Source organism: Procambarus clarkii, chromosome 28 (assembly GCF_040958095.1).
Source record: "Procambarus clarkii isolate CNS0578487 chromosome 28, FALCON_Pclarkii_2.0, whole genome shotgun sequence".
NCBI lineage: Eukaryota > Metazoa > Arthropoda > Malacostraca > Decapoda > Cambaridae > Procambarus > Procambarus clarkii.
In genome coordinates this window covers 13,593,500-13,617,371 of record NC_091177.1, presented here as the reverse complement: position 1 = coordinate 13,617,371, position 23,872 = coordinate 13,593,500, and the positions used below count along the sequence as shown (strand labels likewise).

Genomic DNA, 23,872 nt, shown 5'->3' with positions numbered 1-23,872 from the left:
TAAAGCGTTATTCTGAAACCTGTGTCTTGTATTTAACGTAAATCTGCAACAGTCATGTGTAATAATTGTTTATTAAATTACAGAACTCTCGATACCATAGGTGCTGACCGTCCAAGAAACGTGTGTAGTCGTCTTTCAACCTAACTCGTGTCTTCCCTGAAATATTCATAGAAAACACCGACCTTATCTAACCTTGTTAGTATCTTAAGATAAGCATCTTATTGCTTCGTAATTACAATTATTACTTAACCTATACCTATTATAGGTTAGGTAATAATTGTAATTACGAAGCAATAAGATGCTTATCTTAAGATACTAACAAGGTTAGGTAAGGTCGGTGTTTTCTATGAATCTTTTTAAGGGTATCTATTATGTTAAGTATGTCACCTATGCACATATTTAATAAGTCAATATTGACTTTACGAATTTGCGAGAACGGGTTGCTTCCCTGAGTATGAGCTGTGGGCCTCGACCATATTACCATGGCCTGGGAGTCCTGTCCGTGCAAAGCTCTCAACCAGGACTCATTTTCCTTGTCCAGTATGTTCGGGCTTTTTCCGATGGTTGAAAGTCACGCTCCCTTACTGGAGCTAGATTCTTGGCGAGGCTTTGCCGTGTGTGTGTGTGTGTGTGTGTGTGTGTGTGTGTGTGTGTGTGTGTGTGTGTGTGTGTGTGTGTGTGTGTGTCCCTACCACAACCATTAACAACAATCATAAATCGACGCGTGGATATTAATTTTAACATTTAAGCTACACACATAAGCGTGTTTAACTCCGAACACGTTGGAAGCAAAACTTTCCATTATGACTTTTCAACAAATGACAGAAGCAATCCCAGTCAGACTCAACAATTCATTGTGTGTTTCCAAACGGTAAATTTACATTTTTTTGTCCAGCAGACACCATTATCTCGCAGCCAAACATGTGTTATCAATATATTTGATGTATTAACCTGGCGAGTAAAATGATATTCTACCTGGTGAGTTTCTTACCTACCTGGTGAGTAACAGGATTATGTACCTGGTGAGTAGCAGGATAATCTACTTGGTGAATAACTAGTTTATCTATCTGATTGATAACAAGATTATCTACCCGGTGAATAACAAGATTCGTACATTAATTTTATCGACAGATTGTAACACCACACAACAGCAGACATCACACCACAGAATCGAGAACACAATAACAGAACATGGTAAATATAACACTGTAAATACAACATAGTAAGTAAAACAAAAGAAATAACAAGGGAATGCAACAAAGCAATAAACAACAAACACACGCAAACCAACCATAAGCAAAAAATAAAAAACCGGAACATGCAGGAACCAGAAATCAAACCCCCCCCCCCCGACCCAGACACACACATGCAACCCCACACCCACGCACCCAGGCGCAAGCAACCCCACAACAAGGAGGATATTTCTCAGGAAACTTCCACAACGGATACTTCCGCTTATAAGCCTCCCATATTAAATATTCCAATTCGGTAGGTGAGCGGCCCTCACGACACAGCGGGTGCACCATATACTCGGGGATCACCACATCCGGCGGGAGCGGTCGTACCCCGGGACGACGAAGAACCCGACTTGGGAGGCAGGAACACCGCCGCCGAGGAAGTAGGAGACGCCGGAACAGCAGGCGGAGGCTGCCGAGACGGCAACCCTGAATCGGATGGTTCCGGAACTATCCGACGCGCCCGCAGCAAGAGGTACCGGCCCCACTCGGGCCCCCACCCCCACACCAGGAGCCACACCAGGGCCCACACCATCCACCGGACCCACACCAACACCAGACGCACCATCCTCACACTCCACAGAGGAACAGCTCTCAGAAGAAACATCAACACTTGCCGCATCCTCACATTCCTCTGCCCACGAACGAGGAGGCGAAGCACCCGTATCCGTACGCGAACGCTTGGGGACAGGCCGTTGATCATCGGAGCTGTCACCCCCAGCAGGAGACACCCGAGAGGAGCCGGCGGCAGGCCGCCCCACAACCGGGGGAGCACGACCCCGCAGAACGTCAGCCTCAACACAGGGGACGAGACCGCCACCCACAGAGGAGACAGGAGAAGGAACAGGAACGGCCGCAGGAGGGGAAGGGTCCAACACAGGTGAGGGAGCCTGCAGAGACGTCGGAGGTGCAGAGTCAGAAACAGGTGCAGAAGCCGGTGGAAGCGACGAGACCGACTGCGGGGGCAGTCGGTCTCGTCGTAGGCTCCCCACCTACTCCATCACGAGGCGACAGGTCCTGCGCCACCAACGGGGAAAAATCCTCGTCCCGGAACAAATTAATAGGTGCAGCCGCGACCCCAGTACAATCAGCTGCCAGATGCTCCTCAACGCCACAAGGAAAACATTGTCGAGGCTGTCCGGCGTAGAACCCCCGCATGGTGTAGCCCATCAAGGTCACCGCGGAGGGAACAGGAGACTTGAGCCTCAGGCCGAGAGTCCGGGTCCCACACGAGACTCCACGCCACCTGCCGGCAGAGACGGAGTTTATCCGAATGGAAACGACAGTCCCAAACTGGCCAAAATACCGTCGAAGCAAAGCCTCCGTGAATTCAAACAGCACGCCATGCAGGGCCACATACGTTACCAGCAGCACCGGCCAGAGATAGTGACGGTACCACCGTCCACAGGGAGAGGAAGAGAGCGCCCATCGTAACGGGCCACGAAGTCCGTATAGACAGCAGCGGAGTTGAACTTAACAAGTGCCCGATGGGTGGACAGCAGTTGGAGCCCGTATATATCGGCAACACGCACACGCAGGATATCCAACAGGACAATCTCAAGGGCTAGGTAAGACGCACGGCCAGAAAATTCCAGACCCACGGTCTCAGAGCGGCGAATAGGGGGGAGGGGGGTCCCCATGACGCCTAGCAACAACAACACCCTCCCACACGGAACGCCTAGCAACAACTGGAGAGCACTTGGCGACCACGTCTAGACCCCCTGGCGGTCAGGCCAGCAACTCAGCCAGACATCACTGGTCGTGATCACCACAATACGAGGTCAGGTCAAACAAAGTCGTTTAACTCCAGGCCCCGGGCGGGCCTGCGCCAGCCAAGTCGTCCATGTCATTTTGCCAGACCATTTGTTCCAACTTTGCCAGTATCGTTTATTTTGTTACAGTAAAAAAACCTTCGTAAATATGTCTCTGCGAAGAGTCTCGTTTGTCTTAACCCCAAACTTTAGCAATGAGAAAGGATTGTCCATTGTGGTTTGATGGCATGAAACAGATTTATGAGTTTGTATATACATGCTGTAGTGTGTATACGTTCTACACGATGTATTTGTATTTTATACAATAGTCCATAGCAATCTAATGTCCTAAATATTAGTTTGACGGACGCTTTTGAAGGGCTGTTGGTCGAGGTTCTCAGAGAAGGTATAAAAGGGACGTTTCTGCCACCAAAGTCATGTGGAACAATTAAATGAAAGTTGTCAGTTCCTCATTTCGTAACCAAGTGATTAGCAACTGGTCATCACTTAACCCGGTGGACAGCACTTGGCCAGATGGTCAACAAGTGGACAGCTAGAGAGCACTCGACCATTTGGGAAGCACTTGGTCACTGCCAACCTGCAGCAAGTACAGGCGCCTGCACCGATCACTGCAGGAGTACTGAGTCCTGAGTGGGACCCCTGAGTGGGACCCCTGAGTGGGACCCCCTGAGTGGGTCCCCTGAGTGGGACCCCTCATTGTAGAACACCTGACTGGGACCCGTCAGTGAGTCCTCCTCCTCCTGCCTGTCTACCGTCATCAGTGACGACTGTCATAATGACACTAACGTTACAGATGATAACAATAACAGCAACAATCATTACAAGGATGATAACAGTGAGAGCTGCAATGATAACAAGTGCAGAAAAACGAATGATTACAGTGACGAAACAAGTGACAACTACAGTTCGACATCAATGCCATAAACAAGGACAAAAGCTGAACAAATTATAACATAAGTTATTACTTAACTCATAAGCTTTTAAGTAAATTAGTTGTGCAAATTAGATGATGACTGAGCTCTCTGGAGTACTAACTAGCGATATATATACTACACACACACACGCTCAGTGTGGCCTCAGTGCCCCGCCTCTCCTCACACACCTGCCACACCACACACCTGCCACCCCACACACCTGGTACACATCTGAACCACCATCTCACTGCCTTATCGTATACCTTAAACACCCACAAATCCTGTTAGTTTCCCCTGGCGAACATGAAGCAAGACTCGACGGTCTCCGAGGCCTGAGACAAGTCTTATTGGGAGTGCCAACCCACGCTCCCAGGCGCTCTAAGGGCTCACCATAAATATTTTACCGATTATTCCAAATGGCTTCTTGCCGTGTTTGCAATATACACGGAAAATTAAGACTGCGAACACGCTTTCTATTGCAATACGAACCTTGCCGTGTGGGGCACTCAGTTCCGTGGCGAGCCCTGGGGAATGTTGACGAGCCCTGAGGAATGTTGGTGAGCCCTGAGGAATGTTGGAGGGCCCTGAGGAATGTTGACGAGCTCTGACGAATGTTGGACGGCCCTGAGGAATGTTGACGAGCCCTGGAGAATGTTGACGATCCCTGAGGAATGTTGGAGGGCCCTGAGGAATGTTGGTGAGCCCTGAGGAATGTTGGAGGGCCCCGGGGAATGTTTGCTAGCCTTGGGAAATATTGGCGAGCGAGAACGTGATTCTCTCCGTGTTTCTTTCTCGTAAAGTTGTAGCTCACGATGAAAGTGCTTTTTTAGAGGCGAGTGCTGGAATTGGGACATGTTGAGGGTGTTGTGGGGGTGTGTGTGTGGGAGTTGGGGTGTGATGGTGGGTGTACTCACCTAGTTGTGTTTGCGGGGGTTGAGCTCTGGCTCTTTGGTCCCGCCTCTCAACCGTCAATCAACAGGTGTACAGATTCCTGAGCCTATCGGGCTCTGTCATATCTACACTTGAAACTGTGTATGGAGTCAGCCTCCACCACATCACCCCCTAATGCATTCCATTTGTCAACCACTGTGGAGTGGTTGACATTTGTCAACACACTGTGGTGTGTGGGAGTGTGGGTGTGGGTGTGTGGGAGTGTGGCGGTGGTTGTATGGGTGTGTGGCACTGGGTGTGTGGTGGTAGATGTGTGGAAACTATCAACCTTCACACACCTGTGGAGGAAAGTGTTCCTCCACACACCACTCAGCTGCTGTTATAGCATTCTAACTCCACACCTGCACCATGTGTGTGGGTCAGAAAGGTGTACTGTGTGGGACACACACACACACACACACACAAATAGAGTTCGCAAATTCGCAAATAGAGTGGTAGACGGTTGGAACAAGTTAGGTGAGAAGGTGGTGGAGGCCAAGACCGTCAGTAGTTTCAAAGCGTTATATGACAAAGAGTGCTGGGAAGACGGGACACCACGAGCGTAGCTCTCATCCTGTAACTACACTTAGGTAATTACACTTAGGTAATTACACACACACACACACAGCATGCGGCCCCAGCATGGAACCCGTACCTTGTGAAGCACAAGACGAAGCTTGAAAAAGTTCAGAGGTATGCCACTAGGCTAGTCCCAGAACTAAGAGGCATGAGCTACGAGGAAAGGCTGCGTAAGATGCACCTCACGACACTGGAAGACAAAAGAGTAAGGGGAGACGTGAGCACTACCTACAAAATTCTCAAAGGAATTGACAGGGTAGATATGGATAAACATTTTAACACGGGTGGTACGCGAACAAGGGAACACAGGTGGAGACTGAGTACCCAAATGAGCCACAGGGACGTTAGATAGAAATTTTTCAGTGTCAGAGTAGTTAACAGATGGAATGCATTAGGCAGTGATGTGGTGGAGGCTGACTCCATTCACAGTTTCAAATTTAGATATGATAGAGCCCAATAGGCTCAGGAACCTGTACACCAGTTGATTGACAGTTGAGAGGCGGGACCAAAGAGCCAGAGCTCAACCCACGCAAGCACAAATAGGCGAGTACACACACACACAAATAGGTGAGTACACTCAAGGAAATAATATTCCCTAGAATTCGAGAATAAATGATTTAAGTGCACGTCCCAGTCTAGTTAGCGAATCATGCAAAATTATTCAACAATGCATTTGTACGGTCATGATACAAATTATTCAGGCTGAAAAAAAACATCCTAATTCTTTTATGCACTATTAATATCGCTTTCTATTGTCCTGTCCATTTGGAAAGTTTTTATTTATATAGTTTCATTATTGTATTGAAGGGTTGAATAAAAGAAAGCTTAAACAGGATTTGCTTCCATTTCAGTTAAGCTTTTGTGAAATTAATTACGGGTTATAACGTGGTGAAATTAGATCATTTGATGTTCAGAAACACTGCTATGCGGCATGACCCTGACGTAGAGAATTTTGACCTCTGACCTGGGCTCTCGAAAAATATTCTGGGCCATTCCTGCATTTTTTTTACTTCCTCTCCCTTCTTTGTGTCAGGGGAAGGTGTTACTAGGGAGAGGGTGTACTAGGGAGGGGTTACTAGGGAGAGGGTGTACTAGGGAGGGGTGTGGGGGCTAACTGGAGGGACTGTAGGAGTGTTCTTTTAATATTTATAATAAACTTCAACAGTGTTACACTGAATATAACCTTCTCGTATCCTTCCCAAGAGCTCTATAGTTCTACTTCTCTTGCTTATCTATATTTTGTTCCCTTAAAAAGATAAACGGAATTAATTAGAGTCTACAGTTAAGATCACTTCATTAATATGTTTAAATTAGACACCTTTTATTCACAGAACTGGACTGCACGACAAAAAAAATCATTTAAATACAAGTGTAGATCCTTTCAAGGGACGAAGAAAAACAGACAGACAGACTGACAGAGAAGCAGACAGGTAAATAGAACGAGAGGCAGACGGTGCAGGAGGGACCCGTCTTCATTAACCAAACTGTCTCAGGAGTGATGGAAGCTGGAATTGACTATCAAGAGATCTAAGCAAATATACTTGATTTCTAAGACTTCGTTTTGGAACCAAAGGTCACATGATTTAGTGAGTGCTCTCAGTCAGACACCATACGACCAGCGAATGATTGCTACCAGAAGGGGAGAGGGAGAGGGCAAGAAGGACTGCTCGTGACACACTTCACATCCTTCACAGGAGCAAGATATAACATAAAAAAGTTAAAGAATGATGGAAACTGAAGGTCTATTGACCCATTCGAGGCAACACCTATTTATATCCACCCAAACTCATGGACGTGGGATAGCTTGATTATTTCAACTGTAGGTTAGACATGCATGTTATAAATTATTAGATACATGTCTAACCTACGCTTGAAACAATCAACATATATGAACCTAATTACATATAGATGAAACTCAATCAATATAATGGTTGTAACATAGACACACTAAACTAAACAATAGATAAGTTGATAGATGTATTTTCAACAAGTTAGAGTGATCTATTATAAATTTCATTCCATTACATTTCCTTAGTTTAAGACTTTTATCTTTTAACAATTAACCTATTTCTCTTCCGTTTCTTCTTAGTCATTTTTCTGGAGCAATTATTCCATCTTCCAACACAGCGACATATTCCCGTCATCTTGCGTCTCAGTGGCCAGATTCACGAAAGCACTTACGCAAGCACTTACGAACGTGTACATCTTTCCTCAATCTTTGACGGCTTTGGTTACATTTATTAAACAGTTTACAAGCATGAAAACTTCCCAATCAACTGTTGTTACTGTTATAAATAGCCTCCTGGTGCTTCCGAGCTCATTAACTGTTTAATAATTGTAAACCAAAGATTGAGAAAAGATGTGCAGGTTCGTAAGTTCTTTCGTGAATCTGGCCCCAGATATACGCTCCTGAGTCGTCTTGCTGCTGACTTATATATGTGAAGCACAGAAGGGAAGATTGGGAATCATACACATAACAGATCAGTTACCAATTTATATAAATATATAGGAAAATACACAGAACCAGAGTTGCTTCGAGTCGCCACAGTTGGCTGAGCAAGATCCACACCCATATCGAAAATTCGGTCTATAGCTAATCAGTCTTTGAAATTATCTATACCCCAAAAAGATTCTAGTGCGAATCTTCTACATTTTTCTTACGTTTTTCTTCACTTGAGAACTTTGGGGAGTTACTTTTTCAACTTCCTTCTCCTACAAGAACGACTGCAACCAATATATATATATATATATATATATATATATATATATATATATATATAGTAAAATGGCCACATTTGTGCATACAAATAATGATACATCGGGTAATGTTAAATTTATCATACACATTAACATATGGAGTGAGGTATACAAAAGCAACGGTTAAACATCTGAAATAACACTTAAGTGGAGAATATTAACATGTATGACTAGCAAGGAGGAATGAGCCGAAGGAACAAACTGGAGTAACCATACATGTGTTATATACACCTGGTATATTCATGGTAAACCATACATGTGTTATACACCTGGTATATACATGGTAAACCATACAGGAAGATCATTCATAATATTTGTGGCTTTATATCTTTGTATTTTTGTTTAAAATTGTTCTGTTAGTTTCTTTTAACTGTAACACATTATAATATATATTTATATACATTAAATCTAAAATACACTGGAGTGTGTAAAAATGTGTTTTTATTTTATTTTGGAAATATTACTCTGAAAGAAACTACATGACTGCTTTAAGTCTTGTAATTTCTTTCTTGCGTTCTTCACCCTCTCTCTCACACACATATACATATTATATATATATATATTATATATATATATAGATATATATATATATATATATATATATATATATATATATATATATATATATATATATATATATATATATATGAGAGTCATCTCTCAGTGACTTTCGCTCCTCGAAGCACTGCCAAGTAATTCTTCCATACAAAATCATCAATCACACATTAATATCAAGAATACCTTAAACTATTTACTTCCACTGACACGTTAAAAAAGCATAGTATTATGTGGAGGGTTAAAAGTGGTACTGATTTTGATACTGGAACACGTTATGTCTACTGGCAGCATTACAAAAATCAATATATTCTTACACAACTGATTTTTGTCTGAACTAAGTTGTCCGAAAGGTACATGAGTAATATATAGGTTTTTTTATCTTGATAAAAATAATATCTGAACAATTACAATTGTGTGTTACTTATTATAATCATATAAAAAATTATTATTATCATTATTTACACAGAGAAATCACACTAAAGTGATATATATATCAATCAGAAAACCCACCGGGGGTTGTGAGGAGACGCGAACCTGCGACCAAGACATTGCCAGTCGCATACTATACCACTGTACCATCGTAGACTTACCTATAAGTCTATAAGCTTACCTATACACCTCCGGAGTTCTACTGAAACCACAAGAAGTCTGAAGGCTCCTACTGAAACCAGGCCAAGTCTTGACGCCTGACCCACAAGCACTCGGGTGGAAGTGGCAATACACCGGGACCAAAGAGCCGAAGCTCAACCCTCACATACACAACTAGGTGAGTACCGTACGCCCCAACTTTCAATACTCACTGCGATTTATGTAGAAATCTGGTTGTCTGACTTGTGCGAGTCCACGATGGTACAGTGGTAGAGTACCAGGCTGGCAATACCGTGGTCGCTGGTTCGCGTCGCCTCTCAGCCTCGGTGGAGTTTGTCATTATTAATAATTGAAATAAAATGATGGATCACAGGAGGGCAAAGGTTGGATTATAGGCGCAAGTAATGGAATACTGGACGACGATTGGTCGCAGGGGGACGATGGTGGATAACATGGGGGACGATGATGGATAACATGGGGACGATGGTGGATAACATGAGGACGATGATGAACCACAGGAGGACGATGATGACCCACAAGAGGACGATGATGAGCCACAGGAGGACGATGATGACCCACAGAAGGACGATGATGAACCACAGGAGGACGATGATGACCCCCACCGGAGGACGATGATGAGCCACAGGAGGACGATGATGATCCACAGGAGGACGATGATGAGCCACAGGAGGACGATGATGAGCCACAGGAGGACGATGATGACCCACAGGAGGACGATGATGACCCACAGGAAGCCGATGATGACCCACAGGAGGACGATGACCCACAGGAGGACGATGATGAACCACAGGAGGACGATGATGAGCCACAGGAGGACGATGATGACCCCACAGGAGGACGATGATGACCCACAGGAGGACGATGATGAGCCACAGGAGGACGATCAGAGGCAACATAATCCATGAAAGGCGAAGAAAGGCAAATATGAAAATACATTTGAGCTCATGTGTTTATATTTGTGTGTAGAAGCCCCGTTGAGCGCCTCACAGAGCCAGCAGCTCTGTGAGCTCTAGTCTCAGCTCTGCGTTTTGCTCTACTGAATCCAGAATCCAATATACACCTCCACTCGTAGAATCTTTCAATCGCTGTAAACCTCTTTTTTTACATTGTTCATCCTGTCTATTTACCCTTATTCTGTACAAGTTCCATTTCTACTGCACCTGTCTTATTTTTCCTGTTCAATTTTTCTTGGCTAAGTCCCACTTTTTCCTGTCCAAGTCCAATTGTTACCATCCTGGTCCATTTTCTCCTGTCTAGCTTCCCGTCCATACTCGTGGCCAGGTGAGGATTCTCCCGCCATGGTCACTATTCTCACCATACTCGAGCGTTTTGGACGTGCTGATCATCTTTGTTTCCTTAATATTTATATATATTACCTATATACATTTTCTGACGAACAGTTTATCTTCAATTATGCAATCCAAGGTCACGTTGGATTAGCTTGGCTCCTTTTCACTGTGATCTCAGTTCTTGCTCCAGTCGATCTTCTCCTCCGCTGTGTGGAGCTGGTTCTCGCCTAATTTTCCCTTTATGTGTAATTCTAGCCACTGTCTGAACCTATGTCATGCTATATCAGTTCCTCATTTGTCCATCAGGCCTTTTTCACTGACCTCTATGCTAATATTTTGCGCTGCGCGAGGGTCATCTGTCACCGTGTCACCGATGACAGTGTCCGACGCCACTCTATTCACTACTCTAGTAGTTTATTGGACTGACTCACCTCTCGCTTCGCTATGAGAATTGTGATTCACAAAATTGGAAGAGAATATCGCCTCGGTAATGTACTTCCAGGCCTGCGGGTCGGGTCTGCGGGTCGCGTCTGCGGTTCGGGTCTGCGGGTCGTGTCTGCGAGTTGTGTTCCCGGGTCGTGTCTGCGGGTCGTGTTTGCGGGTCGCGTTCCCGGGTCGTGTCTGCGGGTCGTGTCTGCGAGTTGTGTTCCCGGGTCATGTCTGCGGGTCGTGTTCCCGGGTCGTGTCTGCGGGTCGTGTTTCCGGGTCGTGTCTACTGGTCGTGTCTGCGGGTCGTGTCTGCGGGTCGTGTCTGCGGGTCGTGTCTGTGGGTCGTGTCTGCGGGTTGTGTCTGCGGGTCGTGTTCCCGGGTCGAGTCTGCGGACAGGTGTAACACAGGATATCTGCTTCAGGGGCGGCACAGGACGTCTGCTGAAGAAGATGCCACCGTGACTAGTAATGTTTGAGTGCCTGAGGGAGCCGGGTGTGTACACCCGATGTAAATGATACCTGCCTTGTGTGTATAACACCAGGTGTTAACAGATATTAATTGAATCTGTCCAGACAAGTGTGTTCGAGGTTTAAGACGATCGAACCACCCACAGCAGATGTCCAAGTGTCTGAGGCAGCCATGATAACGAGCGTTCACAGGAGTCTGCTCTCTCAACGTTAATAACCGTTCTTGAACCTTTAGAATTCTGTGCGTTTGAGACAATATTGTATCCAAATGTTGCATCATATGTAACTAGTCGCTGTTCTTAGCCGTATAACTGAGCATGAAAGGCCACCAACCATACGTCTGAGCCTCGCTAGCATTTACAAGCTTGAGCGTTTGAGATAACACGATTCTAAGGATTATGGATCCACGTTTGAGAGGCCCGCACGCACCTAGACGTTGGTAGCAGCGAGGTGGATACTGGAGGACATCTTCTCCTGCATGACCAGGGACACCAGGTCCACGGCGCTCTTCACCTTCCTCTGCGGGTTGAGTGTCCGGACACTGAGGCAGGAGGGAGATCTGTCCAGCCCCAGGTACCCGCTGGCCAGCGAGCCTCTGCCGTAGCTTTCAGGCGCTCCCCAGTCGTATCTGCCTCCTGCAGCGCCACCTTCGGTGAGCGTCAGGTCGGAGGTGCTCTGGATGTTGATACAGGGACCCATGGGAGGCGGGGGAGGGCGCGGAGGCACCACAGGAGCCGTGTACGCTGGCTGGTAAGGCTCCAACATGCGCAGCTTGCCCCACCTGCGGGAGGAGGAGGAGGAGGATGTTGTTGTTTTAGATTCAGCTGCTCGAAACGTAAGTTCCGAGCAGCACGGGCTATGGTGAGCCCGTAGTGACCTTACCTGGCACAAGAACGGGGCTGTAACTCCTGCTGGGGGGGGGGGTAAGGAAGTACTCTTTAGAACCTGTCCGTACTAGCATCTCACCTGTTGCTAATTAACGCAACATGCGAACACTGGAATATATTATACACACAATACATTATTTTAATCAACAGCTTTGACTCAAATTCCATCCAAAGCTGTCCATATCTGCATACATTATATTGTTGAAAAGTGTTAAAACATTCAGCAGTATAATTTCAGGAGGACGGGTTGAAATATACAATTTAAAACAATTGAAATATGGAGGACTTTCCTGCTGATGATCCCAGCTAAGTGCGGAGCTCAAACAAAACACTCCCACTCTATTTTACCAAAAGTGCTGAATTATTTCAGCAGGCACGTTACGGACCATAACACACTTCAGCAGGCACGTTACGGGCCATAACACACTTCAGCAGGCACGTTACGGACCATAACACACTTCAGCAGGCACGTTACGGGCCATAACACACTTCAGCAGGCATGTTACGGGCCATAACACACTTCAGCAGGCACGTTACGGGCCATAACACACTTCAGCAGGCACGTTACGGACCATAACACACTTCAGCAGGCACGTTACGGACCATAACACACTTCAGCAGGCATGTTACGGGCCATAACACACTTCAGCAGGCACGTTACGGACCATAACACTTCAGCAGGCACGTTACGGACCATAACACACTTCAGCAGGCATGTTACGGGCCATAACACACTTCAGCAGGCACGTTACGGACCATAACGCACTTCAGCAGGCACGTTACGGACCATAACACACTTCAGCAGGCATGTTACGGGCCATAACACACTTCAGCAGGCACGTTACGGACCATAACACACTTCAGCAGGCACGTTACGGACCATAACACACTTCAGCAGGCACGTTACGGACCATAACACACTTCAGCAGGCATGTTACGGGCCATAACACACTTCAGCAGGCACGTTACGGACCATAACACACTTCAGCAGGCACGTTACGGACCATAACACACTTCAGCAGGCATGTTACGGGCCATAACACACTTCAGCAGGCACGTTACGGACCATAACACACTTCAGCAGGCACGTTACGGGCCATAACACACTTCAGCAGGCACGTTACGGACCATAATTTTCTGATCGTGTTTACCTCCAATCACTTGACCTAGTGTGTGTGTGTGTGTGTGTGTGTGTGTGTGTGTGTGTGTGTGTGTGTGTGTGTATCGACGGACTCGCTTCTTGCAGTGTCGGTGTTCGATCCCCGATGGTGGGAGTGGTTGGGCAGTATTCCTTCACCCCCGTCCTCATGTCCCAGCTCCTTGTCCCGTTCACATATTCTATATATACTCTTATAACTCTTATAAATGCTATATAGTATGAATTATCGTCACACTGGCTTAGCAGTTTCTCCTGGGGCCAGATTCGCGAAGCAGTTACGCAAGCACTTACCAACCTGTACATCTTTTCTCAATCTTTGGCGGCTTTGTTTACAATTATTTAACAGTTAATGAGCTCCGAAGCACCAGGAGGCTGTTTATAACAATAAGAACAGTTGATTTGGAAGTTTTCATGCTTGCAAACTGTTTAATAAATGTAAACAAAGCCGTCAAAGATTGAGGAAAGATGTACACGTTCGTAAGTACTTGGGTAACTGCTTCGTGAATCTGGCCCCGGATTATCACCTTAGCTTGGCTACTGCCTCACCTGTTGATGAAGAGAGTGATGGCGCCCGCCCAGAGCATCAGTACCACCAACACCAGGCAGATCTCCTCCACCCTCACCGTCACCGTGCCCACGGACACCGTAGGCGGAGACGGTACCTTGTTGAAGGTGGTGCCCAGGCCCCCGCGAACATGGTGGCCATATGGTGCCCGCGGCTCCTGGAACACGGGCACCACCGCCGACACCACCACCTCGGGGTAGGGCTGCGGGCGCGGGTGTGTCGACGACGACAGGTGACGGTCTGTGGGAGAATGAGAGAGTGACGGGTGTGTCGACGACGACAGAGGACGGTCTGTGGGATAATGAGAGAGTGACGGGTGTGTCGGACGACGACAGAGGACGGTCTGTGGGAGAATGAGAGTGTGACGGGTGTGTCGACGACGACAGAGGACGGTCTGTGGGATAATGAGAGAGTGACGGGTGTGTCGACGACGACAGGGGACGGTCTGTGGGAGAATGAGAGAGTGACGGGTGTGTCGGACGGCGCAATGGCTCCGTCTGTGGTGTAGATGGCGTTTGTGTCGCAAGTAATTATCAAAAGAAAGCACCTTGTCCGGTAGGATATAGAGCGCGATCGATTGCTGGAACGGCGGGCCTTGGAGGCTAAAGCTCGACCCTGCTGGTGCAGTTAGGGGAGAACACACATGCCTAAACACACATATATATGTAAAGCCACGCACACCTACACTCCTTAACTACACACACGGGTACGGACCTTCCCTTACTAAGCCTGACCACGCCAACACCGGCCGGCCATGAATTAATTTGATCTCGGCATCGATGGGATGTTTGTGTGTTTATTTATCCCACACACGCACGCACGCACGCACACGAACACGCACAAACATGCGCTACTCACACTCAAACACACATTCACTGCTCACAGAAACACACACATACGCTACTCACATAAACACACATATACAATACACACTACACATGCACACAAACATGCCCTACAAACAGCACAAACCTCACTTACAGAAGATAAACGTATTTATATCAGAATAAAAGAGGAGAATAACAATGACATGGGAAGATATGAAGGAAGCAGAAAAAGGAGTAATGGAAGAAGAAGAAAGGAGTAAAGGATGAAAAGGAAGCTAAGGAAAAAGTAAGAGTGCAACAGGAAAGTAAAGGAACGGAGACAGAGGAAAGGAGGGAAAAAAACAAATTGTGATGCAGGAAGCAACGAATGGAATATAAAATAGAAGAATGTAAAACAAATTTCAAGAATAAAGAAAAGGCAAGACGAGAGAGAAAAAGGGGATTACAGACAATCGGAAAAAATTGAAGGGGAAAGGTAAGAGGCAGAAGAGAAGGTCAGAGTGAGAGGTAGAGAGTTATTCATAGACAGAGAGAGAAAATAGCACAAACATGGGATGAAGGGAATAGTCACACGCCAACAATTTATATTGTGTAAACCGGAAATGAATAAAAAAGGAAAGAGAAGTAACAGAACTCAATAAGTGAATACATAAAAAATGGTTGATAGAGTGAAAATTGTTTTGGTGTGAGAGTGCAGTTGTCCCAGGTTCGTTTCCCAGCGAAGTCCCAGTCCCAGGCTGGGAGAGGAGGCAGGGAGAGGAGGAAGGGAGAGGAGGCAGGAAGGGGAGAGGCACAATAGTGACAATCATCGAACACTCTGAATATCAGAGTCTCGCCACTATTCAACATTCTACTGGTATATGTATATAAAAGTCAGTTGGGTATTGGCTTTTATATTCACTATCACCTTCCTTACCATTTACCATCTTCTGTTCCACAACTTTCTCCATTCTTTTCTTCACCACCTTCCCAGCCCTTCACCACCTTCCCTGCCCTTCACCACCTTCCCTGCCCTTCACCACTTCCCCTAGCATTCATTACCTTCTCTTCATCCCTGTAATCGTAGTGAGGATTGAGTCTTTTATTTAGCGAGATTGGTAATTAGTACAATTTTCCATTTCATGCATAGTGGGGAAGGGGGGGGGGGCTTGGAGTTCAACCCCAATATGCTTATGAACCCCCTTCCCCAAGACCAGTCATCCTGCAAAGTTTGGCGAGGCTAGCACCAAACGTCTGGCTTCCAGCTTCGAACACACATACATTCTTTTGTAGTTATAAATATTGAAGAGGAAATTACAGGTTTCTACAGGAAGTGTCTTATCAGCGAGGATGTGATGCGTGTGCGGGCCGCTACCAGCAACAGCCTCACCACTCAATTTACCACCAGAAAGCCTATCAATGACAGGATAATAACTCTCGAAACCAGCTACGGGTTTTATCCCAATAGGTTCAAGTTCATTTCCGAAGCCTACCAATAACCTCATTGGCTTGTAACTCCCAACTGATTGATAACAACAGCGAAATTTTGGAGACATGTCTTGCCTGGTCCCATACCACTCATGTGCACTGTACTTGTGCTGGTGATCCAGGACGTTGTTGGTGAAGGCACTTGGTTAGGGTGCTGACAGTGCCCTGAGGGAAGGTGGATCACAGCCTCTGGATGGCTGGCTTGAGTCACATTTATCTTAAAGTGGTGCGAGTTGTTTCGTCTACTCCGCCCTTCCAAGATTGAAATTTAAATTGAATTTTCTTTTTCTTCACTTTACCCAACTCTCTCCCTCCCTCTTACCCCACTCCCTCCCTCCCTCTTACCCCACTCCCTCCCTCCCTCTTACCCCACTCCCTCCCTCCCTCTTACCCCACTCCCTCCCTTCCTCTTACCCCACTCCCTCCCTCTTACACCACTCCCTCCCTTCCTCTTACCCCACTCCCTCCCTCCCTCTTACCCCACTCCCTCCCTCCCTCTTACCCCTCCCTTCCTCTTTTTCTTGCAGCAAATTGATCTTCGAAAAATTACTTCACCCGACCAAGTGAAAGTTGCTGGCCACAGATGACTGTTGTCTAACACCTAATATGGCTGTCCCGTCACATTACAAAACGTTCACACGTTCCTACAAAATAACTTTATACGGATTTACGCTTGAAATATGCGGATACGAATGGTCATCTTCAATTCTTAGAACAATAAGGAGTAATAAAAGCTGAAGGTCATTTGAATGAAATGATAAGGTGAGATAAAGAGTGGGTGTAAGGTCTTAAATTTAGCATATCAAGAAATACATTTTTTTTTTTAATTTTGCCCCGAAAGGCGAGTTTATTGGGCAGCGCCACTCATCCTGTGAGTGGACACACCGCCATAGTGACAGTATTGGGCAGCGCCACTCATCCTGTGAGTGGACACACCGCCATAGTGACAGTATTGGGCAGCGCCACTCATCCTGTGAGTGGACACACCGCCATAGCAGCATGTACAACACTCCCCAACAGAAAGAAAACGTTCTGGAACAAAATAAAATCAAGACTAATCTTGTGTAAAGGAGGAAATGTAGATGTTTATCTCTCAGAATGTTTGGAAATATGTTTATTGTTTGTGATGTGTGTCTATGTCTGTATTAACACGATGTACTGAACGGGGTGAGAATAGCTTGAGCTACCTCATCCCTTTGTGTGTATTTTACATCAATAAACTTATTTCAATTTCAATTTCAAGACTAATTGGAACACCTAGGCGTTAGCAGAGTCCACCTTACCCAAATATTAACAAAGTGAAAAAAACTGGAAAAGTAGCCAATATTGTTAAATAACAAACAAGTAAACAAATATTGTTATACAAATATATACATATATATAATAAATATAAGTAGCTAAAAGTAGCTACGTAGTAGTATTTATATAATAAATATATAATATATTGTTATACAAACAAATAAAACAAATATTGTTAAATAACCAGCTGGCAGTTCTGAAAGCATAAACAACATACCTTCAGTATAATCGTTTTGAAAATAATCTATTTCAGCAATATCTTCCGGCGGCGGAGCGTCGGTGTTGAGGGGCGGTGACGCTTGAGGCGCGTGTGTGAGGGCCTCCCGGTGGGTCGTCGAGGTCAGGGAGTAGGTCAAGGGGTCAGGTGAAGTAGTCTTCCTCGCCATCACTCCAAGCTGGACCTGGTTACACAGGATACAAAAACGTGTGTTAGACATGAAAACGCCGGAGGGAGAATGATGGCCAACTCTGCCTGAAACGCTTTGCGTAATAGTGGCTTTAGGCATTGTATGTATCAGCTCTATCTATAAACCTAGCAATTTTTGTAAAAAATCTCTTGTATGTATGTACCTTACCTGAATAAACATTTATTAATTACAACTACGTATAAGCAATTAACTAACAATTTTTGGGATTACAACTGACGTCCAATATGTTAAAAGTACCACAAACTGGGCACTGTATCAGGAACTCAACAGGACTGTTCTCTGTAGGAAATTGCTTGTACTGTTGCCACAATTTCCACCTGTTCGGAGAAGAGATGTTTATGTCCCGAAATTGTTCTATTTGCACACGCACATCAGAAAAGATATCATCAACGGCATATGCAAGGCTGGCAAACATAATAACTGTCTTCAAAAACCTGGAACTTGTGTAAGGAATCAGTCAGAACATTGTATACCTCACATGTCAGACCAATACTGGAATATGCAGCTCCAGCGTGGAAACCACATCTAGTATATTATATTATATATATATATATTATATATATATATATATATATATATATATATATATATATATATATATATATATATATATATATATATATTATATATATATAAAGTGCAGTGTAAGGTAGCTTTCTTACACTGCTCTTATTATATTCTCTGGCCAAGATGTTTGCTGGTTTTTCCCCACATGGAATTTATAAAAAGATTTACAAGGGATTTCGCAAACACAAACCAATTCAAGACTAATTCTTGAATTGTTCATTTCAAAACGCCCTTGTGGATTTGTTCATTTGATGCATCACGCTATTGTGATTTCTGTGTGTAACAAACTAACTACACTCACTAGATGAAATTTTAATCTAGGAATTTTTATATATCTTAAAAGTGACATTTATGAACCTTGGATGGCATATTTGTAAACAGCGGGGAGAGTCATGCTGATGAAGTATTTCTTGCGTCCTTGTTGTAAACAAGTCGTTGGAAGGCAGTTTTTATTGCGCCCCAGCACCCACCCCCTCCAGCACTGCCCCTCCCTCCAGCAACCAGCCCAGCCCTCCCTCCAGCCCAGCCCTCCCTCCAGCAACCAGCCCAGCCTCCAGCAACCAGCCCAGCCCTCCCTCCAGCAACCAGCCCAGCCCTCCCTCCAGCCCAGGCCACCCTCCAGCAACCAGCCCAGCCCTCCCTCCAGCAACCAGCCCAGCCCTCCCTCCAGCAACCAGCCCAGCCCTCCCTCCAGCAACCAGCCCAGCCTCCAGCAACCAGCCCAGCCCTCCCTCCAGCAACCAGCCCAGCCCTCCCTCCAGCCCAGGCCACCCTCCAGCAACCAGCCCAGCCCACGAGCTTGGCGCTGGTGGCTCTCGTATTCCAGGACACAGTGGGCACAAGCACCTTGTGGGTTCTCGATTTTTTTGTTTTCCATGTCGCTTCTGCTCTGATAAGAGAGACGGTCCAGTCTTACTTGTACATCTCTTTCCCTTATTCTCGTAGCCTCCCTCACGTGTGTTAGGAATTCTCTATTAATTCCATCAGATTAAATCTGCTTCTCTCTCTCTCTCTCTCCCTCCTTGTGCATTCGTTGTATCCCATTCTACATATCCATGGTTGAAATCACCATTTATAAGTAGCTTTATCTTTTGCTTATGGGCCATGCCAGTCACCGCTGGAGTGTCTATGCATGCACTCTTAGCACTGTTATTTTTCCTCCATCACTCTAATTTCTTCCATATTTAATATCTGACACTATTTGGAGAAAATCCCCAACAGCAATAATTATTGTGAGTTTTGTGTATGCAGCAGCAATTATACTTAGTTTGGTTTCCCCTGGTCTCTCCGTCCTTTCTTTTTTTATGTTGTTAAAGAGTCCGGTGCCATTTGAGTAGCACCCTGTAAGGCAAGTCTTGTTGATCCAACCCTCTGTGTCACGGGTGTTGTGGAGGGAAGGAGTTGGAGAGCAGCACGCCAGAGGAAGAGGTGTTGAGTTAATAGACCAGAGTGTGTACTCACCTAGTTGTGCTTGCAGGGGTTGAACTCTGGCTCTTTGGTCCCCGCCTCTCAACTGTCAATCAACTGGTGTACAGGTTCCTGAGCCTATTGGGCTCTATCATATCTACACTTGAAACTGTGTATGGAGTCAGCCTCCACCACATCACTGCCTAATGCATTCCACTTGTCAACCACTCTGACACTAAAAAAGTTTTTTCCAATATCTCTGTGGCTGTGCATGTGTGTGTATGTGTATGTGTGTGTGTGTGTGTGTGTGTGTGTGTGTGTGTGTGTGTGTGTGTGTGTGTGTGTGTGTGTGAGGAAGAGAGAAAGAGGGGGGGCGGAAGAAATTTCAAATAGAAAGTGAAAGTTTGAGCAATTACTTGGCCTTTGCTGTTCGAATCTGCAAATCAAAGTGTCTATACCGTGTCTTCCTTTTCCCTCTGATCATCCACAATATATATATCCAACAAATATCCAAAATAATCAGGAAATCCATCAAGAGAGAGAGAGACAAACAGAGACATAACTCAACCTTCGCCCCCGGGGCCGCGGGGCAGCTCCCTGCAGCCCGGCCGCCCCAGCGACGCGACCACCGCCCCCGGGGCAGCTCCCTGGAGCCCGGCCGCCCCAGCGACGCGACCACTGCCCCCGGGGCCGCGGGGCAGCTCCCTGCAGCCCGGCCGCCCCAGCGACGCGACCACTGCCCCCGGGGCCGCGGGGCAGCTCCCTGCAGCCCGGCCGCCCCAGCGACGCGACCACCGCCCCCGGGGCAGCTCCCTGGAGCCCGGCCGCCCCAGCGACGCGACCACTGCCCCCGGCACCAGGCAGTTACAAAGCGCCTCTGTTTATTTCCATCCTTAATTACTGAAGAGTTTTATTACATTCTCGCTAAGTGGTTAACTTATTTCAACTCAACGTGTGGTTGTTAGTGCTGTGTGCAAGTGCACTGTGTCTAGGGGCGATGGTGCTCACGGGGTCCCCCAGGGTGCTCACGGGGGTCCCCAGGGTGCTCACGGGGTCCCCAGGGTGTTCACGGGGTCCCCCAGGGTGCTCACGGGGTCTCCAGGGTGCTCACGGGGTCCCCCAGGGTGCTCACGGGGGTCCCCAGGGTGCTCACGGGGTCCCCAGGGTGTTCACGGGGTCCCCCAGGGTGCTCACGGGGTCTCCAGGGTGCTCACGGGGTCCCCCAGGGTGCTCACGGGGGTCCCCAGGGTGTTCACGAGGACCCCCAGGGTGCTCACGGGGTCTCCAGGGTGCTCACGGGGTCCCCCAGGGTGCTCACGGTGTCCCCCAGGGTGCTCACGGGGTCCCCAGGGTGCTCACGGGGTCCCCCAGGGTGCTCACGGGGTCCCCAGGGTGCTTACGGGGTCTCCAGGGTGCTCACAGGGTCCCCCAGGGTGCTCACGGGGGTCCCCCAGGGTGCTCACGGGGGTCCCCAGGGTGCTCACGGGGGTCCCTGGGGTGCTCACAGGGTCCCTGGGGTGCTTACGGGGTCCCCAGGGTGCTCACGGGGTCCCCAGGGTGCTCACGGGGTCCCCAGAGTGCTCACGGGGTCCCCAGGGTGCTCACGGGGTCCCCAGGGTGCTCACGGGGTCCCCAGGGTGCTCACGGGGTCCCCAGGGTGCTCACGGGGTCCCCAGGGTGCTCATGGGGTCCCCAGGGTGCTCACGGGGGTCCCCAGGGTGCTCACAGGGTCCCTGGGGTGCTTACGGGGTCCCCAGGGTGCTCACGGGGTCCCCAGGGTGCTCACGGGGTCCCCAGGGTGCTCACGGGGGTCCCCAGGGTGCTCACAGGGTCCCTGGGGTGCTTACGGGGTCCCCAGGGTGCTCACGGGGTCCAAATGGGTGCTCACGGGGTCCCCAGGGTGCTCACGGGGTCCTCAGGGTGCTCACGGGGTCCCCAGGGTGCTCACGGGGTCCCCAGGGTGCTCACGGGGTCCCCAGGGTGCTCACGGGGTCCCCAGGGTGCTGTGTGTGTGTGTACTCACCTAGTTGTGTTTGCGGGGGTTGAGCTCTGGCTCTTTGGTCCCGCCTCTCAACCGTCAATCAACAGGTGTACAGATTCCTGAGCCTATCGGGCTCTGTCATATCTACACTTGAAACTGTGTATGGAGTCAGCCTCCACCACATCACCCCCTAATGCATTCCATTTGTCAACCACTCTGACACTAAAAAAGTTCTTTCTAATATCTCTGTGGCTCATTTGGGCACTCAGTTTCCACCTGTGTCCCCTTGTGCGTGTTCCCCTTGTGTTAAATAGACTGTCTTTATCTACCCTATCAATCCCCTTCAGAATCTTGAATGTGGTGATCATGTCCCCCCTAACTCTTCTGTCTTCCAGCGAAGTGAGGTTTAATTCCCGTAGTCTCTCCTCGTAGCTCATACCTCTCAGCTCGGGTACTAGTCTGGTGGCAAACCTTTGAACCTTTTCCAGTTTAGTCTTATCCTTGACTAGATATGGACTCCATGCTGGGGCTGCATACTCCAGGATTGGCCTGACATATGTGGTATACAAAGTTCTGAATGATTCTTTACACAAGTTTCTGAATGCCGTTCGTATGTTGGCCAGCCTGGCATATGCCGCTGATGTTATCTGCTTGATATGTGCTGCAGGAGACAGGTCTGGCGTGATATCAACCCCCAAGTCTTTTTCCTTCTCTGACTCCTGAAGAATTTCCTCTCCCAAATGATACCTTGTATCTGGCCTCCTGCTCCCTACACCTATCTTCATTACATTACATTTGGTTGGGTTAAACTCTAACAACCATTTGTTCGACCATTCCTTCAGCTTGTCTAGGTCTTCTTGAAGCCTCAAACAGTCCTCTTCTGTTTTAATCCTTCTCATAATTTTAGCATCGTCCGCAAACATTGAGAGAAATGAATCGATACCCTCCGGGAGATCATTTACATATATCAGAAACAAGATAGGACCGAGTACAGAGCCCTGTGGGACTCCACTGGTGACTTCACGCCAATCGGAGGTCTCACCCCTCACCGTAACTCTCTGCTTCCTATTGCTTAGATACTCCCTTATCCACTGGAGCACCTTACCAGCTACACCTGCCTGTCTCTCCAGCTTATGTACCAGCCTCTTATGCGGTACTGTGTGTGTGTGTGTGTGTGTGTGTGTGTGTGTGTGTGTGTGTGTGTGTGTGTGTGTGTGTGTGTGTGTGGAGAACACGGAAGTCATCATCATTACACACAATCTTCACCGTGGTGGTATCGGCACTACTTTGTCCGACCTTTCCCCGTTCAGTACATCAAAACCATTATATTCATCCTCAATAAACATGATCACCATCACTGTCAGGTTCTCACCAGTGCGGCAGCCTCTCCTGGGTTACCCAGAGGCTCAAGAGCCCGAAATTTCAGAGTTACGAGACCCTGCTGGAGTCTCCAGGGTCCCCCCTGAACACAAAGTCGTCATCGTGTCTAGGGAGACTTAGAAATTCGAGCGTATGGATGATGGATGCTCATATCCATACATCCGCATGGAAGGATGTTTTTTTTTTTTGCCCTGTTACGAAAAAAAATTCTTAGGCAGAGCCCAGGAGCTGGAGCAACGTGTAGTCCTGTGCATGAGAAAGCCAAGCAAAGTTTGCTGAATTCCGCTGTGTTCGAATGCGTGGCGGACACACACTCAACCACACTGATTCATTCAGTTCTTCTCGTAGCCAAGTAAATTAATATA

At 47.3% G+C, this 23,872-nt stretch overlaps 1 protein-coding gene across 2 annotated transcripts in view; it reads right to left on the bottom strand.

Annotated features, from left to right (window-relative positions):
- Positions 1-7,909: 7,909 nt before the first annotated feature.
- LOC123754962 (uncharacterized) overlaps positions 7,910-23,872 on the bottom strand; it is an 82,215-nt gene continuing 66,252 nt past the window's right edge. For both annotated transcript variants that reach the window (XM_045737316.2, XM_045737315.2), the window contains exons 3-5: positions 17,962-18,145; positions 14,133-14,391; positions 7,910-12,321 (exon numbers count right to left, since the gene is read on the bottom strand). In XM_045737316.2, the coding sequence (XP_045593272.1) occupies positions 11,970-12,321; positions 14,133-14,391; positions 17,962-18,145 (795 nt within the window). In that variant the 3' untranslated portion in view covers positions 7,910-11,969. The remainder of the gene's footprint in view (positions 12,322-14,132; positions 14,392-17,961; positions 18,146-23,872) is intronic.